Raw genomic sequence first — 27160 nt, forward strand, 5'->3', positions numbered from 1 at the left:
TAACTCACTGCCAACTCGTTGCCACTAATGTCTACCTGCCTCTTACATTCTAAGCCCCTGCAGAAGTGTCTATCACTTCCCCAGAGTGTGTAAAAGCACCTAGGCAGCACTGGAGCTAGGCAACAATTATTTCCATAATGGCAATGTTTTCACGGAAAAGGTTTTCATATCTGTTGAGAAGGAAAACACTGATCCCTTGCATTTCTGTAAAATCAGTCACCAGAAAAGGCAAACAAACCCAGGCCCCAGAAGCTTCAAAAAGAGCGAGTAAAAGCAAGCCCGCGAGGGCTTCCCTGGTGGCGCAGTGGTTGAGAGTCCGCCTGCCGATGCAGGGGACACGGGTTCGTGCCCCGGTCCGGGATCGTGCCCCGGTCCGGGAAGATCCCACATGCTGCGGAGCGGCTGGGCCCGTGAGTCATGGCCGCTGAGCCTGCGCGTCCGGAGCCTGTGCTCCGCAACGGGATAGGCCACAACAGTGAGAGGCCCACGTACCGCAAAAAAAGAAAAAAAAAAGAAAAAAGCCCGCGAGCTGGGAGGAAGGATGTTTACCTGCATGGGGAAGCAGGGCCATCTCCAATCCCTTGGCGAAGTGGGCGGTGGCGTCGTAGAAGTCCAGCAGCTTGACGAGCTCCAGCTCGGGCCCTGCCCTCTCCACACTGGAGCTGAGGCAGATGGGCAGAGAGGGCACCAGGGCCCCCAGGGTCTGAATCAGCAGCACAGTCACCACCTCGTAGGGGTTCCTGAAAACCTGCAGGGGAAGAGAGGTATCTGTGTTAGCACACTGGAGCAGACCTTCTAAAGAAGCAGACTCCTGGACTGCTCAAAGGAATCCTTCCAAGCCGGAAAGCGGTCTAGTCAAGAGCCCCAAGCTTTCCTCAGCACCCATGTGAACATGCTCAGAAAGCCAAGTAAACTAGCAAGACTTGCATCCTGTCCAGGACAATTGGCTACTTTCTGTCTATTGCTGGCCCTGCCCTCCGCTCACCTGCTGTGTGGCCCCGTTTCTAACAGGCCGTGGACCCTGGGGTTAGGGACCCCTGTATTAAGTACAGATTCACTTAGTCAAATGTGAAACAAGGTATAAGACTGTTCTTATGCAACACTAAGGCCAAAATAAGTGTAAGTTTAGAAATTATAAAATCAATCAATTCACATTTTTATTAGAAAATATCTTGAAATGAAGGAAAATGGAAACCAAAACTTATGGATACAGCAAAAGCAGTGCAAAGGGGAAAATTTATAGCTGTAAATGCACACATTAAAAAAGCAGAAATATCTCAAATCAATAACCTAACTGTACACATTTAGGAATTAGAAAAAGAAGAAACTAAACCCAAAGCTAGTAGAAGAAAGGATATAATAAAGATTAGAGCAGAGGTAAATGAAATAGAGAACAGAAAATCAGTAAAGAAAATCAACAAAATCAGAAGTTAGTTCTTTTAAAAGATTAACAAAATGGCAAAACTTTTACCTAGACTGACCAAAAAAAAAAGAGATTAGATTCAAATTATTAAGATCAGGTATGAAGGTGGGGACATTTACTACCAATTTTATAGAAATAAAAGGGATTATAAGAGAATACTATGAACAGTTGTATGCTAACAAACTGGATAACCTAGATGAAATGGACAAAAAATTCCTACAAATATTATTTACGAAAAGTGACTTCAGAAAATCTGAATAGACCTATAACTAGTAAGGAGACTGAATCAGTAATCAAAAACCTCCCAATAAAGAAAAAACGAGAACCAGATGGCTTCACTGGTAAATTCTACCAAACATTAAAAGAATTAATACCAATCCTTCTCAAACTCTTCCCAAAAAATTGGAGAGGAGGGAGCATGTTATATTCTGAATTGTGTCTCCCCAAAATTCATATATTGAAGTCCAAATCCCCCAGTACCTCAGAATATGACTATATTTGGATGGAAGGCCTTTAAAGAGGCAATTAAGATAAAATGAGGTCATCTGGGTGGGCCCTAATCCAATCTGACCAGTGTCCTTATACAAGAGGAGATTAGGACACAGGCACACATAAAGGAAAGACACAGGGAAAAGACTGCCATCTGCAAGCCAAGGAAAGAAGCCTCAGAAGAAATCAACCCGGCCAACACCTTGACCTTGGGCTTCTAGCCTCCAGAACGAATTTCTATTCTTTAAACCACCTATTACATGGTACTTTGTTATCGCAGCCCTAGCAAATTAATATAGAACACTTCCTAATTCATTCTATGAGGGCATCATTAACCTGATACCAAAGCCAGGCAAATACTAAAAGAAAAGAACAGAAAATTATAGACCAATATCTCTTATAAATACACATACAAAAATACTCAACAAAATACTAGTAAACTGAATTTAGCAGCATATTAAAAGGATTATACACCATGACTGAGACTGATCTCCAGAAGGAATGGTTCAACATATCAAATTAGTCAATGTAATATACTATATTAACAGAATGAAGGGGGAAAAAGCTCATTAATCTCAATTAATGCAGAAAAAGCATCGACAAAATTCAACACCCTTTCATAATTGGAAAAAAAAACACTCAATAAACTAAGAATAGAAAGGAACCTCCTCAACATGATAAAGGCCATATCAGAAAAACCCATGGCTAACATCATATTCAATGGTGAAACACTGAAAGCTTTTCCCCTAAGACCAGGAACAAGACAAGGGTGCCTGCTTTTGCCACTTTATTCAACATAATACTGGAAGCTCTAGCCAGAAGAATTGGACAAGAAAAAGTAATAAAAGGCATCTATATTGGAAAGGAAAAAGTAACATTATCTCTTTTCACAAATGATGTAATCTTATATGTAGAAAATCCTAACAAATTGAAAAAAAAAGTTAGCAGTAATAAACAAATTCAGCAAAGTTGGAAGATGGAAAATCAACAAACAAAAATCACTCACATTCAAGGACTTCCCTGGTGATGCAGTGGTTAAGACTCTGCGCTCCCAATGCAGAGGGCCTGGCTTTGACCCCTGGTCAGGGAACTAGATCCCACATGCATGCTGCAACTAAGAGTTTGCATGCCACAACTAAGGAGCCCACAAGCCACAACTAAGGAGCCCACCTGCCACAACTAAAAGACCCAGTGCAACCAAATAAATAATTTTTTTTAAATCACTTGCATTTCTATACTAGCAATTCTATTCTAACAATCTGAAAAGGAAATTAAGAAAATTATTCCATTTACAATAGCATCAAAAAGAATAAAGTATTTAGAAATAAATGTAACGAAGGAACTAAACGACTTGTACACTGAAAATGACAAAACACTGCTGAGAAAAATTAAAGAATACATACAAAAAATGGAAAGACTTCCCATGTTCATGTACTGGAAGACTTAATATTGTTAACATGATAATACTACCCAAAGCCATCTACATATTCAATGCAATCTCCATCAAAATCCCAAAGGTGTTTCCTGGAGAAACAGGAAAACCCATCCTAAAATTCATATGGAATTTGAGGGAACCCCAAATAGCAAAAACAATATTGAAAAAGAGGATCATTGGCTATCTCACACTTCCTAATTTCAAAACTTACTACAGGGCTTCCCTGGTGGCGCAGTGGTTGAGAGTCCGCCTGCCAATGCAGGGGACACGGGTTTGTGCCCTGGTCCAGGAAGATCCCACATGCTGCAGAGCGGCTAGGCCATGGCCATGGCCACTGAGCCTGCACGTCCAGAGCCTGTGCTGCGCAATGGGAGAGGCCACAAGAGTGAGAGGCCCGCGTATCGCAAAAAGGAAACTTACTATAAAGCTATAATAGTCAGAACAGTGTGGTACTTGCATAAGGATAGACATATAGCCCAATGGAATAGAGAGCCCAGAAATACACATACATGGTCAAATGATTTTCAACATGAGTGCCAAAATCATTCAATGGGAAAAGGACACTCTTTTCAACAAATGGTGCTCAGAAAACTGGATACTATGTGCAAAAAAAAAAAAAAAAGTTGGATCCTTACCTGATACCATATACAAAAATTAACTCAAAATTAATCAGACCTAAATGTTAAGAGTAAACTATAGGGCTTCCCTGGTGGCGCAGTGGTTAAGAATCCGCCTGCCAATGAAGGGGACACTGGTTCGAGCCCCAGTATGGGAAGATCCCACATGCCACGGAGCAACTAAGCCCGAGCGCCACAACTACTGGGCCTGCACTCTAGAGCCCACGACCCACAACTACTGAAGCCCATGTGCCACAACTACTGAAGCCCGCATGCCTAGAGCCCACGCTCTGCAACAAGAGAAACCACCGTGGTGAGAAGCCCGCACACTGCAACGAAAAGTAGCCCCCGCTCACTGTGCGCAGCAATGAAGACCCAAGGCAGCCAAAAATAAATTAATTATTATTATTTTTTTTTTGCGGTACGCGGGCCTCTCACTGTTGTGGCCTTTCCCGTTGTGGAGCACAGGCTCCGGACACGCAGGTTCAGTGGCCATGGCTCACGGGCCTAGCCGCTCCGTGGCATGTGTGATCTTCCCGGACCGGGGCACGAACCCGTGTCCCCTGCATCAGCAGGTGGACTCTCAACCATTGTGCCACCAGGGAAGCCCTAAATTAATTTTTTTTTAAAAAAAGAGTAACCTATAAAATTCTTAGGAGAAAACATACGGCAAAATCCTCATGACCTTGGATTTAGCAACAGTTGGCCCTCCATATCTACACGTTCTGCATCCACAGATTCAACCAACCTCAGATCAAAAATATTCAGGAAAAAAAAACAAACGTCCAGTAAGTTCCAAAAGGCAAAACTTGAATTTGCTGCATACCAGCAACTATTTACATAGCCTTTACATTGTATTAGGTATTATAAGTAATCTAGAGATGATTTAAAGTATACAGGAGTACATGCATAGGTTATATGCAAATACTACACCATTTTATATAAGGGACTTGAGCATCCATGGATCTTGGTATGGGGAGGGGGGTGGGTTCCTGGATCAATTCCCTGAGGATACCAAGAGATGACTATAGTTTCTTAAGTATGATACCAAAAGCACAGGCAATAAAAGAAAAAACAGATAAACTGGACTATATCAAAATTAAAAATCTCTTAAAGCATGTTACAAATAGAGTGAAAAGACAACCAATGGAATGGGAGAAAATATTTGCAAATCATGTAACTGATAAGGGATTAATATCCAGAATATATAAAGAACTCCTACAACTCAACAACATAAAACCAAACACTACAATTCAAAAATGGGCAAAAAACTGTAATAGACATTTCTCCAAAGACGATAATACAAATGGCTGATGAGCATGTGAAAAGATGTTCAACATCATTAGTCATTAGGGAAATACAAATCAAAACCTCCATGAGATACCATTTCACACACACTAGAATGGCTATTTATCAAAAAAATGGAAATTAACAAGTGCTGACAAGGATGTAGAGAAATTGGAATTCTTATATGCATTGCTGATGGGAATGTAAAATGGTGCAGCTGCTATAGAAAACAGGCTGGCAGTTTCTCAAAATGTTAAACATACGATTATGATATGATCCAGCAATTCCACTTGTAGGTATACACCCAAAAGAACTGAAAACAGGGACCCAAAGAGATATTTGTACACTTTCAGAGCAGCATTACTCACAATAGCCAAAAGGTGGAAGCAATTCAAGTGTTTATCAACAAATGAATGGATAGACAAAATGTAGTAAATACATACAACAGATTATTCAGCCATAAAAAAGTAATGAAAATTCTGATACATGCTACAACATGGATGATCCCTGAAACCATTATGCTAAGTGAAATCAGCCAAACACATAAGGACAAATATCATATGGCCCTACTTATAAGAGGTATCTAGAATAGGAAAATTTATAGACGCAGTAAAGGTTAAGGTTACTAGGGGATGGAAGAGGGCGAAGTGGGGAGTTATTACTTAATGAGTACACAGTTTCTGTTTAGGGTGATGAAAAAGTTCTGGAAATAGATAGCACGATAGTTAAATCAACACTGTGAATGTACTTAATGCCACTTGATTGTACACTTAAAATGGCTAAAATGGTAAATTTTATGTATATTTTACCACACATAAAAAATTAACTATCAAACCAATAAAATTCAAAATAATAGGACAGATGAAGATGTTTACTGCAGCTAAACTGCCTTTTTCATCAATAATTTGATCTGACTGCTACAGCACAGGTTTTTTTTGAGTTCAGCCTGCCTATGCTTCTCTGTGGTATGTGAGGAGAATTTTTACACTGCTTCTATCTCTACTCAAACTACAAACTACTAAGAAAACATCAAGTTGGCAACGGCATTAAACAGCACTCACTTGGCACCAGCACTTACATTATCTAAGCAATAAGTTTGTCTCTTTGTGTTTTCACTGGCCCCCAATAGAACAGGGGTACCAATGTGACTATCAACAGAAAAGCACCCACTGAAATTACATGGCAGCAGTTGGTTATAAGGTGGTCATATACATGACCCAAAATATGCTTATATTTTTTCTTAGATTATTACCAAAATAGAAAACAAAATTTTTAAATTCTCATAGAGAATTCACAAAACTTCAACAAACACCTGTTTAGTTTAATAAACATCACTGCTGGGGTCTGAGAGAAAGAAATAGAGGAAATGCAAATCTAACCCAACAAATACCGAAATGACCCATTTATATCCTGAGCAACAGCTTCTAGCCATCTACTGGATGTCACCATTAAGCTGAGCCACTCTCACTTGGAATTTAAAAGTGTCCTGAGGGCTTCCCTGGTGGCGTAGTGGTTGAGAGTCCGCCTGCCAATGCAGGGGACACGGGTTCGTGCCCCGGTCCGGGAAGATCCCACATGCCGCGGAGCGGCTAGGCCCGTGGGCCATAGTCGCTGAGCCTGCGAGTCTGGAGCCTGTGCTCCGCAACGGGAGAGGCCACAACAGTGAGAGGCCCGCGTACCACAAAAAAAAAAAAAAAGTGTCCTGAATTGAAATTCATTATTTTCCCACTGACCTCCCCAGGTCTGTTTCTATCAACTTCCTTATTTCTGTCAGTAGCATCACCATTCAACCAGAATAAAAATCTCCCTTTTCACTTTCCTCTCTTTCAGTCCCTTTATCAGTTACCAGGTCCTAGCAACTGTTCATTTTTTAACTGGGTATCTTTTGCTACATTACCATTACCATCCTAGACCAAACATAGCTTCCTACCTGTCTTCAGTCTTTCTTCATCAATTCACCCTATTTACCACCGCCAAATTCATTATTTTGAAATGTTATTTAGAATTTTTCTTACACTTTAAACGTTTAAATACTACAAGATTCAACAATCAACATTTTGCCACAACTGCTTTATTCCTATTTCTCTCTAAGCCATTGGAAAGGTAATCACAGATATCACGACACGTCACCCCTAAATACCTCAGCGTTTATCTCTTAAGAATAAGGCCATCCTCCTATATTACAACACTGCAGATAATCAAATGTAACCTTGATGTAATACTTTTACCTGCCACAGTCCATGTTCAAATTTCCCCAATTGTTCTTTCAATGTCCTTGATAGTTTTTTTTTGTCATCATGCAGAATCCAATCCAGGATCATGAAATTACATTTAGTTGTCTTTTTTTTTTTTTGTCTCCTTTAATCTAAACAATTTCCTGACTTTTTTTCTTTCATGACACTGACATTTTTGAAGAGTCTAGGACAGTTTTTTTTTTTTTTGCGGTACGCGGGCCTCTCACTGTTGTGGCCTCTCCCATTGCGGAGCACAGGCTCCAGACACGCAGGCTCAGTGGCCATGGCTCACGGGCCCAGCCGCTCCGCGGCATGTGGGATCTTCCCGGATCGGGGCATGAACCCGTGTCCCCTGCATCGGCAGGCAGACTCCCAACCACTGCGCCACCAGGGAAGCCCTAGGACAGTTGTTTTGAAAAATGGTCTTTGATTTGGATTTGTCTGCATGTTTCCTCATGGTAAGACTTTTTGGCAGAGAAACTACATAGGTGATATTCTGACACCAAAAGCATTCTTAAAACAGTAACATCATCATTCACTCTATTGCTCCAGAGGCTCACTATCTTCTAGAGAAAGCCAAACTTCTGTCTAGCATTCAATGTTCCCACTCCCTCCACACAAAGCTGCACCAATACAAACCCTCCTCTGTCTCCATCCAGTGTATTCCCCCCACGATCCCCCAAACATAAGAGAACCATAGAGACCTTTACATATCACCCAGTCCAATGTCCTGATTTGACAAAAGAAACATTTTACTACAAGAAAGGATGGGACCAAAGGAGAAAATGAAAACTATTCTTATCTAGAAAGAGAAATCCTGACTCCTCTCCTTGAACTGTGAGAAAGGACTAGGCAATGAGTACCTACTTCACTCTTAGCTCCTATTTAAGTGACCTGAGGCTGAGGTGCTGGGTGGACGGGGGAGAATTAGACTAAACGACTCTGTACCCAAGCGTTCTAATTGGTTGGTCAGCTGAAACTATGTTTATAGCTGATAGTTCCAGCTGACCAACCAACAGGTCCCCTATGCTCAAAGGTGTCCCCTTTCCTTTAAAGCGATCTGGCAAGGGATGCTCTGGCCATTTGCCAAACAAGAACCAAAAGTTCAAAGACTGTAAGACCAAACTTAACAACTAGGGCCATAGAATTAACCCAAACAGCACATGCAAAAACAATCTGACCTTACCCTACACTACACACAAAAAATAATTCAAGATGGGCCATAGAACTAAATGTAAAAGCTCAACAAGCTCCTATAAGAAAACACAGAAGAGCTTTGCAACTTGGGGAATGGTGATGGTTTCTGAGGACAAAGAAAGCAATAACCATAAAAGAAATGATAAAATCAAGTTCATCAAAATCAACACTTCTGCTCAAGCCACAGACTGGAAGGAAATATCTACAAAATATATCTGATAAAGAACTTACACCTAGAATACGTAAACAACTTCTATAACTCAATAATAGAAAGGCAAATTACCCAATTTTTTTAAATGGGTAGAAGACCAGAACAGATACTTCACAAAGGAAGATATACAAATGGCCAATAAGCATGAGAAAAGGTGTTCAACATCCTTAGTCATCAGGGAATTGCAAATTAAAACCACAGAAAGAGGGGGCTTCCCTGGTGGCGCAGTGGTTGAGAGTCCGCCTGCCGATGCAGGGGACATGGGTTCGTGCCCTGGTCCGGGAAGATCCCACATGCCGCAGAGCAGCTGGGCCCGTGAGCCATGGCCGCTGAGCCTGCGTGTCCAGAGCCTGTGCTCCGCAACGGGAGAGGCCACAACAGTGAGAAGCCCGCATACCGCAAAAAAAAAAAAAAAAAACACACAGAAAGATACTACAACACACCCACCAGAATGGCTAAGATTAAAAAGACAACACCTAGGGACTTCCCTGGTGGTGCAGTGGTTAAGAATCTGCTTGCCAATGCAGGGGCACAGGTTCGAGCCCTGGTCCGGGAAGATCCCACATGCCACGGAGCAACTAAGCCCATGCACCACAACTACTGAGCCTGCGCTCTAGAGCCCGTGAGCCACAACTACTGAGCCTGAGTGCCACAACTACTGAAACCCATGCACCTAGAGCCCGTGCTGTGCAACAAGAGAAGTCACTGCAACGAGAAGCCCGCGCACCGCAACAAAGAGTAGCCTCCGCTCACTGCAACTAGAGAAAGCCCGCGCACAGCAACAAAGACCCAATGCAGCCAAAAATAAACTAATTAAATAAATAAAATTTTAAAAAAACCTCAATAAACAAAACTGTCATATATTCACACCATGTAAGAGTGTTCAGTAATAAAAAGGAACAAGCTACTGATACGTACAACAACATGAATAAATCTCCAAAAACATGCTGAATGAAAGAAGCCTCGCCAAAAGGACATACACCATATGATTCCATTTACATGAAATTCTAAAACGGGCTAAACTAAATTATGGTGGGAAAAATCAGAACAGTGGTTGCCTTCAGGGATGCTGGTACTAAGACTGACTGAGAAGGAACACAAGGGAACTTTCTAGTGTGACAGTCATGTTCCATATCTTGGTAGAGGAATAGGTTAAACAGCATTTGTCAAAGCTAACTAAATGGCATATTTAAGATCATTGCATTTTATAATTTTACCTAAAAAAAATCCCAGTAAACAAATACTGAACTCTAGTTAATAATACGTATGTTCTGAGAAAAGGGAACACTCTTGCACTGCTGGTGGGAATGTGAATTGGTTCAGCCACTATGGAGAACAGTATGGAGGTTCCTTAAAAAACTACAAATAGAACTACCATATGACCCAGCAATCCCACTACTGGGCATATACCCTGAGAAAACCAAAATTCAAAAAGAGTCATGTACCAAAATGTTCATTGCAGCTCTATTTACAATAGCCCGGAGATGGAAACAACCTAAGTGCCCATCATCGGATGAATGGATAAAGAAGATGTGGCACATATATACAATGGAATATTACTCAGCCATAAAAAGAAACGAAATTGAGCTATTTGTAATGAGGTGGATAGACCTAGAGTCTGTCATACAGAGTGAAGTAAGTCAGAAAGAAAAAGACAAATACCGTATGCTAACACATATATATGGAATTTAAGAAAAAAAATGTCATGAAGAACCTAGGGGTAAAGCAGGAATAAAGACGCAGACCTCCTAGAGAACGGACTTGAGGTTATGGGGAGGGGGAAGGGTGAGCTGTGACAGGGCGAGAGAGAGTCATGGGCATATACACACTAACAAACGTAGTAAGGTAGATAGCTGGTGGGAAGCAGCCGCATGGCACAGGGATATTGGCTCGGTGCTTTGTGACAGCCTGGAGGGGTGGGATAGGGAGGGTGGGAGGGAGGGAGACGCAGGAGGGAAGACATATGGGAACATATGTTTATGTATGACTGATTCACTTTGTTATGGGGCAGAAACTAGCACACCACTGTAAAGCAATTATACCCCAATAAAGATGTTAAAAAAAAAATAATAATAATACGTATGTTCTGAAGTGAATGATGTTTGCAACTTACTTTGAAATGAATCAAAAAATAAGATGGGTCAATGAACAGATACACATGGATAGATGGACAGATTTGTGAAAGCAAATATAGCAAAATGTTCATTGTAGAACACAGGAGGTGGGTACATGGTGTTCACTGTACAATTCTTTCAAATTTTTTATATGTTGGAAACTTTCCATATTAAAATACTGGGGAAAGGGAATTCCCTGGCGGTCCAGTGGTTAAGACTCCGTACTTCCACTGCAGGGGGCCGGGGTTCAATCCCTGGTTGGGGAACTAAGATTCCACATGCTACGTGGCATGGCCAAAATATAAAAAGTAAAATAAAATACCGGGGGAAAAAAGTCTTTAGAGACACATTCACCCTGGCTCCTTTGGTTTTCTTCTGTACTCTACTGAGCTTCAGGAGATGACCGTCACCTATCATGCTCACATTCTGAAAAGAAAATGGGCCATGGGACAAAAGTGGAAATTAGCATAAACTTACGTCTTACAAAACTTGGGGTGAGGCCCAAAAAAAAGTGTGAGAAGTCGAAATCCTTTTTCCAAGATGCTGAAGGGCAATTGTACTTATAGGCATGAACTGTTTTTATCCTCAAGATATAAGCAGTAGATGAGACAAGGACACAGAAATGCGTGCAGATGGACAGGATCACTGAAAACTGACGATTACATAAAAAACGGGAAACTTCTACAGGAGGTTGTTTTTTGTTTTGTTCGCTGGTTTGGGGGTGTTTTTGTTTCTTTGGGTTTTTTTGTCTGAATGAGGTTGGTTCAAGGAGAAAGAAAAGAGGATGGAGAAGAGCACTTCAACCACCTTGAATGACATGACCCTATATGAGGAATTCTCTCCAACTACAGTGGAGTCCATTCCAGCAAATTACTAACCAATATGCGAAGGGTGATTCACAACTAATTCTGAAAAAAATATAAGCCACACCATAAACAGGCCCAGTCAGTCATTACTCAGACATAAGACAGCCTTTTTCCCCTTCTAAAGAGAAGATCTAGTGCACCTCCTGGCATCAAGACAAGGGACCAATGTTTCATATCCTTCAAGACTGAAAATGCCCAGAGACTTTAGGAAAGTAAATGATGGAAAGTTCATGAAAGTAAATGAAATGAAGTTCTCTGTCTCACCTCTCCCCTAAGTCAGAGGGTGCCTTTAAAATTATACTGTTCCTCTAACTCTTGGCCTATTGTGAGAACAAGGGAAACTAACTTTAGGCCAGGTAAATTTTACCCAAAGTTAAGATTAAAACAGCCTTGTTCACTCAAGCACCACCTGACTGAGGCCCTCCTGCTTTTAGATCAGAAGATAATGGCCTCCAGGAATTCCACAGGGCTCCCCTGCTGAACAACAAGCAACATTGTCACATTAGATTCTATTTAAGATATAGATAAGAGCGATAAGAAGAGTTAGAACAGAGACCTAAAGATTTTCCTGCCCCTTTGGTGACGACAGCAAATGGGGAGGTTCTTCAAGCGGTGCTCTCTCTGGGTGGCCTGGGTGCTCTGCGGTCGGTCGAGCAGCCCGCTCCCAAGGCCATCACCCTCTCCCTCGGCACCACGGGCTTTGTTCTCACTAGAACCCAAAAGAGCTGTTACCTGCATAGCCCACTGGATTTGCGTGTGCAAAGCACCGAGCAAGGCGTCATAGAGTCCAGTGAGCTGCCGGTCCAGGGGTAGGTCAGTCTGGCACAGCTCCTGCCAGGCTGCTAAAAGCTGGACCTGCAGAGGCAGAACAAAGGAGGCCTTACTGGGTCCGCCAAGACATGCTGCCTGCTGCAACTGCCCTGCCCTCCTACCAGGGCAAGCGACTGGCCACTGCCTACTCTCCCAGGCAATCGGGTACCCACGGACGACGATTCACTTCAAAAGAGGCAGGAAAAAAAAATTTACAGTCACCTGCTCTGATCATCATCCAGAACTTGAATCTGTTGCCTTCCAAGTGATCCTTTCTCCTTTTTTCTTGCCCCCAAAGCATGCCAATGTACTCAGCATGCTACCATTCTTCTGAATAGACCTCAGAGGTGGGCGTGAATATGTGTTTTAGCTTCGTGTCCTAACACCACTGCTTAAAAGACAGATGGGCACTGGACTTGAAGGAATTAACGTTAGCCCAGGAAGCTGTCAAGATTTTCAGTAACCTAATTTCAACAAACCTAGAAAACAGATAAAATTCTTAAGGCTTGCTGAAGGCATAATAAACCTAATCGCCCTTAAAAGACAAAAATAGGAAAAATTAAAACTCTTCAATCTGTAAAGGAAATCTAGTTATAAATACAAGTGAGGCTGAAAACTAATGACTTTTTTCCAACTTGCAATTAATGAATCCACAGGCTGGACCAAGAGCACCCCCTACTGGCTAATTGAAAGAAAAAGACCAGAGGGCAGGGAGGCAAATATTTTTACCTTTGAGTAGGAAACTGGGATTCAAAACTGATTCTGTAGCCCAGTTCTACAAGCATTCCACAATGGTAATCACTCACAGCTTCTCACCTTGTGACACTTGTAGTAGTATGCAAGAAGTTGGGGCATCCGGTCAATTTCAGTAAAAACCTTCACAAACACTTTGGATTGATCTAAAGAAAAACAATGGAAAACATGTACATACTGTTACCAGGTTTTCTATTGCAGCCAAGAGAAAGAATTCAGCAGGATAAATGTGGATTATACATGAGCTAGTATTCAGAAGTTCCCACCAAGACAATGAATTAACTCATGTGTGGAGATCATAAATATGAAAAACAAGTGAAGTTAAGCGTAGAACATGTGACTCAATCAGATACCACATGCCAATGTTCATTCCACAAAATGGGTTTAATTATTATTCGCAAAACAGTCCCTGAGTTTTCTCATTTCTATACCATTCAAATATATATTATTCCTTCTGCCCTAAATACTTTTCCTCACCTATCAAAATCTTAGATCCATGAGAAAATGCTCATGCTACATTGCTGACTGCGAGCAAAAAAGATATAAAATTGCATATACTCAATGTACATACTTTCCTTAAAAGAGATATGTACACAAAGGGAAAAGAACTGGAAGAAAATACTAACAGTCATCTCTGGGTGGTGAGTATATCATTTTACTGGTATATCATTTTCTTTTCTATATTTTTCTCCATTTTCCAAATTTTTAATAACCTATATATGTATTATTTTATAATCAGAAACAATTAAAAATTTTTAATTCATCTCTTTCAAGGTTCTGCACATATACTAGCTCTTTCATAAAAGCTTCCTCGATTTTGTTTCATCCTTTCCTTCATCCTGGGGAGGCCTAAGGCAGTTTTCACATTCCATCTTGTAATAAAATTATTTGTGTACTTGTCTTCTCCCAGCCTCACCCTCCATCAGTGTGTAAAGTCTTTGAAGGATATCAATCTTGGGACTTCCCTGCTGGCTCAGTGGTTAAGAATCTGCCTGCGAATACAGGGGAAAATGGGTTCGAGCCCTGGTCTGGGAAGATCCCACACGCCATGGAACAACTAAGCCTGTGCGCCACAACTACGGAGCCTGCGCTCTAGAGCCCACGAGCCACAACTACTGAGCCTGTGAGCCACAACTACTAAAGCCCGTGCGCCTAGAGCCCATGCTCTGCAACGAGAAGCCACCGCAATGAGAAGCCCGTGCACCGCAACGAAGAGTAGCCCCCGCTCGCCGCAACTAGAGAAAGCCCGCACACAGCAATGAAGACCCAGTGCAGCCAAAAATAAATTAATTTTTAATGATTATTTGCTTTTAAAATGCTTATCATTTTCATAAGATCATTTAAATAAATGAATATCCCTGCCATATGTAAAATCAGGCTCCAAAAAGTTGCTTCACTTTATCAACTGAATTCATTGGTTGTGTAAAATGAACCAGGCATGTATATGTGAAGATTGTTGGGGATGTACTAATTTATCAGATTTTCCTTTAAAAACTGTTAGTAAAGAAGAACCTTGGCCTTCTAGGAAAGATGACTGATTAAAGAGCATATTACTTCCGTGGCAGAAAAAAGCCCTTCCTGATACTCACCAAAATTAACCACCCAGGGACTTCCCTGGTGGCGCAGTGGTTAAGAATCCACCTGCCAATGTAGAGGACACGGGTTCAAGCTCTGATCCAGGATGATCCCACATGCTGCGGAACATTTAAGCCTGTGCGCCACAACTACTGAGCCTGAGCTCTAGAGCCCACGAGCCACAACTACTGAAGCCCACACGACTAGAGCCCATGCTCCACCACAAGAGAAGCCACTGAAATGAGAAGCCCATGCACTGCAATGAAGAGTAGCCCCCGCTCGCCGAAACTAGAGAAAGCCCGTGTGCAGCAACGAAGACCCAATGCAGCCAAAAATAAAAAATATTCAAAATTAACCACCCAAAGAAAAACACAATATCATTCATCTGTGTTGAAGCCAGGAAAATGTCTGTACTACAAACTTTGGAGGGGATTTCCCTGGTAGTCCAGTGGTTAAGACTCACGCTTCCAATGCAGGGGGCGTGGGTTCGATCCCTGGTTGGGGAACTAAGATCCCACATGCTGCAGGGCATGGCCAAAAAAAAAAAAAAAAGCCAAACTTCACAGAATACCAATCAGATATTCAATCATTTTGGCAGATGAGTGGGGATGCTGGGAGAACTCTGGATGTATCACACATGGAGCAGCGTGATGGAAAGGTAAAGACTGGGAGCCAAGGGAGGACTGAGCAGGCAGGGGAAGGCCTGCTTCCATACCAGCTCAGCAGTGGGACAGGGACAGCCACAGGGCTGAAAAGCGCCATTTCCCCGTTCTGAATCGGCATCCTGCCTACAGAGAGTAGAATCTGGAATCAAGCCTGATTCGGATCTGTGAATGAAAGCTGTCAAAAACAGCTAACCCCCAAACCAAAGCCCATGATCCTGACCCACAGAGCATTCTTCAAACCTGATTCCAGCTCCAAGTAGCCAACTCACACAGAAGGAAAGGAAAAAACTTAAATTCATGGAGCTGCCCGCCGCCACTCCTACTCCCCTAACCTCACATAACTAGACATACACCCAAACCGCGCAGGTGAGTTCCATGGTCTGTAGCTGCCACAAATTCATGAGAAAACATGAGGAATAAAGCTGCCAGATGGTGATTTTCCAAAGGCCTGGCTCCAGTCCTAGAATCCTGCTAATGAGAAGAAGACTCAAAATAAAGAATTGACAAATGGAGAAGATATGGAACAAAAAGCCTGGAGATGAGTCCTGAACCCATTCTCTTTGGGCAACTGAAAAGCACAACACAGAACGTAGCCTTTAAATCAAGGGCAAGAGGAAATCTCTCAACCAAGTCCAGGTCAACAAAGGAGGGGTTTCCAAGGAGGTCCCATGCTAACTATTTTTCAGTAAACAGTAGACCCAGAAAAAAGCACCCACATACAAATATGAATAAATAGAAACAAATACAAACAAAAAAATTCCAGCATGTGACCTATGCAAAAGTACCACAGGGGGTAAAAAAGAAAAGGAACAGAGCATACAGAAGGTGCATGCAGAGAGCACGTCAAGAACAACCAGAGAGAAGATAATAAGGAAGCAGAGACTTCAACAAACGCTACAGGGCAATTAGACCTAACAGACAGTACAGAACATTCCACCCAACAATGGCAGAATACACATACTCAAGTACCCATAAAACATTCTCCAGGATAGACCGTATCTCAGGCCACAAAACAAGTCTTAATAAATTTTTAAAGATTAAAATCATATAGTATATTTTCCAATCACACTGGTAGAAAACTAAAAATCAACAGAAGAAAGAAAACTGGAAAATTCACAAATATGTGGAAATTGAACAACATACTCCTAAACAACCAATGGGTCAAAGAAGATACCACAAGAGAAAGTAGAAAATGACAAATGAAAACAAAAACCTAACATACCAAAACTTATGGGATGCCACAAAAGTAGCCCAAAAAGCTAATTTATAGCTGTACATACTTACACTAAAAAAGAAGAAAGAGCTCAAATCAACAACCTAAACTCTACATCTTACAGAACTAAGAAAATAAAAACAAACTAACTAAACCCAAATTTAGCAAAAGGGAAGAAACAATAAAGAGCAGAGCAGAGATAAGTAAATAGAGAATACAGAAACAAAACAAAAATCAACAAAATCAAGGGTTGAAAAGATGAACAAAATTGATAAAACTTTACTTAGATTCACTAAGGAAAAGGAAGAGGACTCAAATAAATAAAATCAGAAATGAAAGAAGGGATATCACTACTAATTTTACTGAAATAAAAAGAATTATAAGAAAGTACTATGGACAATTATATGCCAACAAATTGGATAAATTAGATGAAATGAACAAATTCCTAAAAATACTCAATGTACCAAGACTGAATGATGAAGAAATAGGAACTCTGAACAGACCTAAAACTAATAATTGAATCAGTAATCACAAACCTCTCAACAAAGAAAAGCACACCAGATGGCTTCACTGATTAATTCTACCAAACACTTAAAGAATTAATACCAATACTTCTCAACCTCTCCCAAAAAAACTGAAGAGCAGTGAATACTCTCTAATTCATTCTATGAGGGCAGCATTACCTTAATACCAAAGCCAGACAAAGATATTACAAGAAAAGAAACCTACAGATTAATATTCCTGATGAATATTGATATAAAAATCCTCAACAAAATGCTAGCAAATTGAATTCTACAGCATATTAAAAGGATTATACACCATGACCAAGTGGGATTTGCTCTGGGATGCAAGGAAGGTTCAACATATGAAAATCAATGAATGAAATACACCACATTAACAGAACAAAGGCAAAATATCCACGTGCACGTGATCATCTCAACTGATGCAGAAAGGCATCTGTTAAAATTCAATACTTTTTCATGACAAAAACACTCAAAAAACTAGGAATAGAAGCAAACAACCTCAACAAAATAAAGGCCATATATGAAAAGCCCCCAGCTAACATAATACTCAATGGTGAAAGACCATTTCAAACTTTTCCTCTGAGATCAGGAACGAGACAAGGATGCCCACTTTTGCAATTTCTATTCAACTTAGTACTGGAAGTTCTAGCCAGAATAATTATGCAAGAAAAAGAAGTAAAAAGCATTCAAACAGGAAAGGAAGAAGGAAAAATATCTTTGTTTGCAGATGATACGATCTTATTTATAGAAAACCCTAAAGATTCCACCAAAAAAAACCTGTTAGAACTAATAAGTTAATGCAGCAGAATACAAAATCAACACACCAAACCTCACTTGCATTTCTATACAGTAACAATGAACAATCTGAAAAAAACATTAAGAAAACAATTTCATTTATAATAGCATCAAAAAGAATAAAATAGTTAGAAATAAATATAATCAAGGAGCTAAAAGACTTTTACACTGAAAGTGACAAAACACTGCTGAAAGAAATTTTAAAAGACACAAATAAATAAAAAGACATGCTATGTCCATGAATTAGAAGATTTAATATTGTTAAGATGATAATACTATCAAAGCCATCTACAGATTCAATGTAATCCCTTCCAAAATGGTGTTCAATTGTGTTCTCTGGAGAAACAGAAAAACCCATTCTAAAATTCATATGGAATTTCAAGGGACCCCCAAATAGCCAAAACAATCTTGAAAAAGAAGGACAGCATTGGTTGATTCACAATCCATGATTTCAAGTTACTACAAAGCAACAATAATCAAAACTATGTGGTACTGGCATAAGGACAGCCTAATGGAACAGAATAAAGGGATCAGAAATAACCTTCACATACATGGTCAAATAATTTTCAACAAGGATGTCAAGACCATTCAATGGGGAAAGAACAGTCCTTTTAACAAATGTGCTCAGGAAAAAAAAATGTTGCTCAAAAAACTGGATGTCCACATGCCAAAGAAAGAAGTTGGACCCTTACCTTGTACCATATACAAAAATTAACTTATAATGGCTCAACAACCTAAATGTAAGAGCTAAAACTATAAAACTCTTAGGAAAAAAACACAAGGGAAAAGCCTCATGACCTTGGATTTAAATCTGAAATTTAGGGACTTCCCTGGTGGTCCAGTGGTAAAGAATCTGCCTTCCACTGCAGGGGACGCAGGTTCGATCCCTGGTTGGGGAACTAAGATCCCAAGTGCTGCTGGGCAACTAAGCCCGTGTGCCACAACTAGACAGAAGCCCTCACGTCACAACTAGAGAGATGCCCACATGCCACAATGAAGAGCCCGTGCCACAACGAAGACCCTGTGTGCTGCAACTAAGACCAGACACAGGGCTTCCCTTGTGGCGCAGTGGTTAAGAATCTGCCTGCCATTGCAGGGGACAGGGGTTCAAGCCCTGGTCCGGGAAGATCCCACGAGCCGCGGAGCAACTATGCCCGTGCGCCACAACTACTGAGCCTGCGTGCCTAGAGCCCGCGCTCTGCAACAAGAGAAGCCACTGCAATGAGAAGCCTGCACACCCCAACGAACTCACCGCAACTAGAGAAAGCCCAAGCACAGCAACAAAGACTCAACGCAGCCAAAATAGATACATAAAATAAATAAATAAATAAAAATTTTAAAAAAAGACCAGACACAGCCCAAAAAATAAATTTAATTAATTAACTAATTAAAAATAAATAATAAATAACAAAACTGAAATTAAAAAAAAACTTTTCTTAAAAGAGAGAGCACTTCAAAAGATTTACCTTAGGGAAGAGGAGAAAATTTTGCACTACAACTGCTTCACATTCTCAAGGAAACTACACAAGGTATACGCTTTCTTCAATAGGATCTAAGGTATCACAATGAGATATAAAGGGAGGCTGGTAGAGCTAAGAAAAAAAATGAGGAAATAAATAATGATATGATGAATTAAAAATTAATTGGAAGAACAAAGAGCAGAACACATACTTTAGAAAATGCTATTGATCAAATGGAAGACAGACTTTTGAAAACTAACAGACTATGGAGGAGAGGAGATTGTTAGCAAAGAGCCAAAATAGACCAGCGTGAACATATTATACGTTGAGGGGGGAAAGGAAGAGCTAATGAACAGATAGTTGATGTTCTCAAAAATGAAAAAGAAAATAAATGAAACAGAAGAAAAAGTCTTTTTAGAAAGAAATTTTCTAGAAATGAAGAAAAATATGAATCAGCAAATAAGATACTATGTTCCAGAAAACATTAAAAATTTTCAAAACTGAAAAATAACCTAGTAAAGTAACTAAACTACAGGGTAAAAGAATCTCATAAGCCAGAAGTCAGCAAACTATGAGCCAAGTTACCAACTGTTTTTGTAAATAAAATGTTATTGGAACACAGTGAAGCTCATTCATTTACATATGAGTTTTCGTGCCACAACTGCAGAATTAAGTATTTGTGCTACAGACCATATGCCCCACAAAGCCCAAAAATTTATTATCTGGCCCTTTACAGACAATGTTTGCCCACCCTATTTTAACTATTCAAGGAACATACTACGTACAAAGAAAAAACTAGGCAGGCCAGTCTCATACTGAACATCAGAATATAGTTGGCAGAAGACAAGAAGCAACGTCTCTAGATTTCTGAAGGAAAAATAGTATGAACCAAGAATTCCAAAAGCAGTCATTCTTTTCTACATGGAAAAGCAATAAAAACACATTCTTTACTTAAATACCAAGGATATACATATGATCCCCATGCCCTTCCTGAGGGAAAAAAAAGTCTACTTAAAAACAGAATCCTTCTAATGAAGAGAAGCCTCAAAATAAAGAATTAACAGGGAATTCCCTGGTGGTCCAGTGGTTAGGACTCCACGCTCTCACTGCCGAGGGCCTGGGTTCCACTCCTGGTCAGGGAACTAGGATCCCGCAGGCCATGCGGTGTGGCCAAAAAAAAAAGAAAAGAAAAAAGAATTAACAAATGGGGAAAATGTGGGATGAAAATCCGGAAATGAGACTGAATCCACTTAAAAACATGATATTAAGCATAGACAACCATTGCAATTTCTGGTTATAAAACAGTTATATAAAAATAAGATATTATAAAACACAAAAATTTTATAATGTTTACATTTCAGAGAGAAAGCTACATGATAAAAAAATTATTAACTTGATGGTATACCATGAAGAAAAATTCTAGACTATGCAATATTCTAGAATAGGGCAGGGGGAGGGGGAAGGGTGGGAGAAAGGGAGGGGAGTGTAAATGCACTAACTGAGGGAATCATATATTGTTTCATTTACAAGGTTGATAAACTGAGAAAAAAAATTAGTTTATTATTTGAAGTCATAAATCACTAGTAAAACTAAAAACAAGTTATGTATCTTTCAAGTTATCCATGAGAAAAAAACACAAAGAAAACATAGCAAAATATAGAGATCAAAAGAAACATAAAGAAGAAAATATAAAAATAGAAACATGTAAGACTGGAAACCTAAATGGGATAAAGTCACTGATTAAAAAAGAAATACCAGGATTAAATCAAAAAATACAATTCAACTATGTGCCATCTCCAACAGACAAGTCTAAAATAAAACATCTCAGGAAGTTTGAGAGTTAAGACAAAATAGGCAAAGACACAGTAAAGCAAATACAAACAAAAAAGAAGGCAGAGGTCCTCATACTTATACCCAAGCTGAACTGCAGACAGAAAGCCTTCAATGGGGCCATGGCAATATTTGATAAAAATGCTATTTAAATCCTAATAGTAAGAAAGAATGAAACGGTCCCAGTTGTTTTTGTGAAGCCAACACAATCATGATACTAAAACCTAACAGAGATATTCACTTACAGGACCTCAATTTAAAAATTTTAAGTAAAATTTCAGGGGAATTCCCTGGTGGTCCAGTGGTTATGGACTGTGCTTTCACTTCTTTGGGCCCAGGTTCAATCCCTGGTCAGGGAACTAAGATCCCACAAAGCCTCACAGCATGGCCAAAAAATAAATAAATAAAATACCAGCAAATATCTAGTAGTATACACACACACACACACACACACACACACACACACGGTGAACAAGTAGGGCTTGTTCTTGAATTGTAAGAATGATGTAAAATTAGGAATGCTATTAATATGATTTGCCATATTGGTAGGTCAGAGGAAATTAAAACAACACATTCGATCTTCAAAGATGCTAAAAGGCCATTTAATAAAATTTGACAATATTTACCTTTTTAAAATTACCTAACGGGATAGTATCAAGTACTGACTGAGACTTGTTTCTGTCTTTGGAGTTACTGAACAGCACAGGGATTACAAAAGAGATGACTCGCTCCTGGGCACAGACATACACAACTCTCCAGGGCTGAGTTCCAAGAGGGCCCCACTTTGGTGTGACTTCACCACCAGGGCAAGGGAGGTCAAACCTTTGCAGGCCTTGACTATTGAGAGAACTGGAGTGGAAAGAAACCATCGTTGGAGGGAAGATAGTGTTACTGTTCAGAATGAGGAGGTTCAGCTGCTCTCACCCACACTGAAAACTCAACTATCCAGAGGGTCATTCTCCAAGGCTTCTATACTGTATGAGTACAGGGGTGACTATATGTCCTAGCTGGCCCAGGACAGTCTTGGTTTATACCTGTTGCCCCAGCTGCATTATTGAAAGCACTCCCTTTTCCTCTCAAAAGTGTCCTAGTTTAATAATAAATTACATGGTCAAACTCAGCATACTGAAATTTTATAACGTTTTTACGTATGATAAGAATTTACATGTGCACATGTCTGCATATTCATATATAATTATCTAGCTATAGACTTTTCTTAATTATTAAAGCCTAGGCTCACCCATCCTAAAACAAAATAAAACACCAATCAGAACTCTTAAGATATCAGCACTTCTCACTGCTGCATTATTTACAATAGCCAAGATATGTAACCAACTTAAGTGCCCATCACCAGGTGATTGGATAAAGGAGATGCGATATATATAGTGGAATACTACTCAGCCATAAAATAAAAAGATAAAATCTTACCATTTGCGACAAGCATAGACCTTGAGAGTATTATGCTTAGTGAAATAAGTCAGATGGACAAAGACAAATAACGTATGATTTCACTCAAATGTGGAATATAAAAAACAAACAAAATAAATGAAAAAACCAAACCAAATAAAAACAAACACTTAGACACAGAGAAGAGAGTAGTGGTTACCAGAGGGAATGGGGCACCAGGAGGGCGAAATTGGTAAAGGGGATCAACTGTATGGTGATGGACGGAAACTAAATTTTTGGTAGTGAGCATGCTGTAGTGTATACAGAAGTAGAAATATAATGCTGCACACATGAAACTTACATAACGTTATAAACCAATGTTACCTCAATAAAAAAATAAATTTTAAACAAACTAGAAAAACAAAGATATCAGAACTTCTTATGATTTAATTTCACCACTGGAAATGTACCATTATATAAACAAAACTGATGCTCCAGCTCAGAAGCCAAGGGAAGAAAGCATTCTCAGAACAGGAGGGAGTAAAAAACATTGTTAACTGTTGTTGACAATGAGCAACAGAAAAGCAGGGCTTCCCTGGTGGTGCAGTGGAGAAGAATCCGCCTGCCAATGCAGGGGACACAGGTTCGATCCCTGGTCTGGGAAGATCCCACATGCTGCGGAGCAACTAAGCCCGTGCACCACAACTACTGAGCCTGCGCTCTATGAAACCACGAGCCACAACTACTGAAGCCCGCATGCCACAACTACTGAAGCTCGTGCACCTAGAGCCCATGTTCCGCAACAAGAGAAGCCACTGCAATGAGAAGCCCGTGCACCACAACGAAGAGCGGGCCCCGCTCACCACCACTAGAGAAAGCCCATGTGCAGCAACGAAGACCCAACACAGCCCAAAATAAATAAATAAAATAAAAATTAAAAAAAAAAAAGAAACAGAAAAGTAATAAAGTGATATTAGGCCTTGGGGTTTGGTGATGATACAGCTGTTGGAGACCTTCAACAGAACAGGTTCAGGAGAACATTAACCCCAGAGTAGAGGGGCTTGCGTGATACATGAACAAGAGTGCAGGAAGCAGGGCAGTGGATACAGACTACATTCTGCCAATGTAAATAGCTGTGAAGGTAAGAAAACAGCTTTACTGCTGCTGCTTCTTGTTTAACCAATAGTTTTGTGGATGAAATGGAAAGGGAGTTAGATAAACTTATTGGTTGAAAAAAATCACTGGAAAATAACACAGCATCATAATGGACTTGATCAGCGTCTAAACTCATCAAATGGTACACTTAAGATTTGTACATTTTTCTAAATGTAAACTTTACCTCAAAAAAACAATCATAAACCAACACTGAACTCTAGTTATTGATATGAATGCTAAAGTGTTTAGGAGTGAAGTATACTGATGTCTGCAACTTACTTTGAAATGCATTAAAAAAAATAAGGTGGATGGATAGAGAGGTGAATAGGTGGGTAGATATGTGATAAAGCAAATGTGGCAAATGCTAACACTAGGATCTAGATGGTGTGTTCACTGATGGTTATTTCAACTTTTCTGTATTTTGAAAAAGTTCATATAAAATGTTGAAGAAAAGGCAACCACCATAAAGCTACAGACTGACTTCCAATCTACATTATTTATTTATTTATTTTTGCGGTACGTGGGCCTCTCGCTGTTGTGGCCTATCCCGTTGTGGAGCACAGGCTCCAGACATGCAGGCTTAGCGGCCGTGGCCCATGGGCCCAGCCGCTCCGTGGCATGTGGGATCTTCCCAGACCGGGGCACGAACCCGTGTCCCCTGCATCGGCAGGCGGACTCTCAACCACTGCGCCACCAGGGAAGCCCCAATCTATATAATTTAGTCACCATTAAGACATTCTAAAGATTGAAGATTCGGAAAGCCTTACCTTCGTGAAGAGGTATACAGAGAGATGATAAATGGCCAGCACTCACCTACAGACTGAGATGTGAATGCTGCTACAATCTGGGGGCTGGCCAAGGCCTCCAGCCTGTTCTTCAACGCCTCCAAGTGCACACATTTTTCTGAGTAGTCTGGTGTATCAACAAGCATCATTAGGCTATTCTGCATACCTGTGAGCTTGGCAGAAATTACAGCTATGTCCTATAAAAAGACCAGAATAGAGGATATTTATGTTACAACATTCCTGCTACTTCAATTAAGAATGGACTGGGCTTCCCTGGTGGCTCAGTGGTTAAGAATCTGCCTGCCAATGCAGGGGGCACGGGTTCAAGCCCTGGTCCAGGAAGATCCCGCAAGCCACAGAGCAACTAAGCCCGTGCGCCACAACTACTGAGCCTGCGCTCTAGAGTCCGCGAGCCACAACTACTGAGCCCAAGCACCACAACTACTGAAGCCCACGTGCCTAGAGCCTGTGTTCCCCAACAAGAGAAGCCACCACAATGAGAAGCCCACACACCACAACGAAGAGTAGCCCCCGCTCGCCACAACTAGAGAAAGCCTGAGCACAGCAATAAAGACCCAACGCAGCCAAAAATAATAAATAAAATTTTTTAAAAAAAGGTAACAATAACTGACAGAATAATAGATTGTTAACTGAAAAAAAAACGTGTGAAGCAGTATTCACAATGCACTACCATTTGTGGGGGAAAAACAGGGCAAGGAACATATATGTGTGTGCATTTATCTGGAAGAACAGGCACAGAGCTGACAACAGGGTTTGTATTTAGAAGGGAAATTAGGGAATTGGGAGGGTCAGAACTATGAGAAAGACTTATTTTTCACTGTTTATTCCTGTTTACTCAATTTTTCCCATGTGCATTTAGAACTTTTAAAAAACTTTTACAAGTTTTTTTTTAAATAGCAAAAGAGATGATAAATAATTCATTTTGTTTTACAATTGAAAAAAAAAGTTTTTCGTAAGATATCATCTTACTTCATCCTTATAATCAGGTATCCAAAATATCACTATTTTCCACACTTTGCCATCCAAGGAGGGTAAAGTAACTTGCTGAGGTCCCGCGGTGTGTAGGGCACCCCTGCCCAAGTTCCACACTCCCATTTACTCCATTTTTTCTGCCTTTTTAAGCTTTTCCTGAACTCACTTTTGTGACTAAAACGCTTCAGTCAAGCAGATGGTACAAACTAAAGGAGGTGGAAAAACTCAGAGCAGTCTCAGATCGCCCCCAACCTATGCCTGAATATTCCCACACCGGGCTACTTACCAGCCCTTCTGATTGTGAGCGGCATAGCTAGCTCATTTGTTTCTCCAAACCTCAAGTTCTTGCTTAAAGAGATGTCACAACATCCCCTAAACAAGAAACCTACTTGAGTCTTAAATGTCTCCTCAATATCAGCACTCAGTGTGCTCCATTTGTCGGCTTCTTGAAGAGATTCTGCGGCAAGCTGCATTCGGGACTTCACCTGGTCGATTTCTACCAATACCTAGAAGAGAAATGAGGGGTCGAACACCAAAGAAGTGGCAGTTCCATTTCCTCTACCTTCCATCAGCGACTCGAAACATAAGTATCGTGGCATGCTCCTGCCTTTAGGGAGCCTCTGTACCCCGTACAACACCGCTTACACGGCTAAATTGTTCAGCAGTGCTAAAGAGAGATGAATAAGCTGAAAAAACCAAACAAAAGAGTAGTCTGAGTGCTTGGCAGAATTTTGAGTTAAGGTTGACCTCCCACTAGGAAAGTGAACATCTTCCAAAAACAAGAGTCAACACTTAGGACAGGAGCCAAAATACCTGCATCGACTGAGATGTGTCCTGTTCAAATTTTTTAATGTCCTCCTTGACAAGAATCATTTGTTCTTTCAGAAAAGATGCCTCCTGTTTAAGGGCTTCTACATCACGGAGCACTTTGGGCATGTTCTGAAGGGCCTGGTGACTTGTTTCTGCAGCAAGAACCCAAGAACCAAAGGTGAACGTCAGATCACTCACCAGTGAACAATATGAATAAATCAGACGGCAGGAAGCAAATCTTCCCTAAGGCACTACCAACCACGCAGTTTTCTGAGCCTGTGGAAAGTTGTGGTGTGGGAGGGGCGCAGAGCTGGCCTATGCCGGGTCCCTGTCTTCCCCAGAATGATGGTGAGGGCCCTGTGAATAAACTGTCGACCTGACCCAACATCAGTTGTCTTCTTACTACAACTCCTTGGTTTTTTGGGGTTTTTTTTTTTTGGCCACACCACGTGGCTTGTGGGATCTTAGGTCCCCAACCAGGGATTGAGCCTGGACCCTGGCAGTGAAAGCACCGAGTCCTAACCTCTGGACCG

General features: G+C 40.6%; 1 protein-coding gene across 2 annotated transcripts in view; it reads right to left on the reverse strand.

The window, feature by feature from the left end:
• The window catches only part of COG7 (component of oligomeric golgi complex 7), an 84227-nt gene that overhangs the window by 50604 nt on the left and 6463 nt on the right, over positions 1-27160 (reverse strand). The window contains exons 2-7 of one of the 2 annotated variants that reach the window (XM_004268574.4): positions 26631-26779; positions 26207-26323; positions 24853-25021; positions 13500-13582; positions 12606-12728; positions 550-748 (exon numbers count right to left, since the gene is read on the reverse strand). In XM_004268574.4, coding sequence (XP_004268622.1) covers positions 550-748; positions 12606-12728; positions 13500-13582; positions 24853-25021; positions 26207-26323; positions 26631-26779 — 840 coding nt within the window. The remainder of the gene's footprint in view (positions 1-549; positions 749-12605; positions 12729-13499; positions 13583-24852; positions 25022-26206; positions 26324-26630; positions 26780-27160) is intronic. The other variant, XM_033425973.2, reaches the window with a different exon arrangement.

Source organism: Orcinus orca, chromosome 16, assembly GCF_937001465.1.
Source record: "Orcinus orca chromosome 16, mOrcOrc1.1, whole genome shotgun sequence".
Lineage (NCBI taxonomy): Eukaryota > Metazoa > Chordata > Mammalia > Artiodactyla > Delphinidae > Orcinus > Orcinus orca.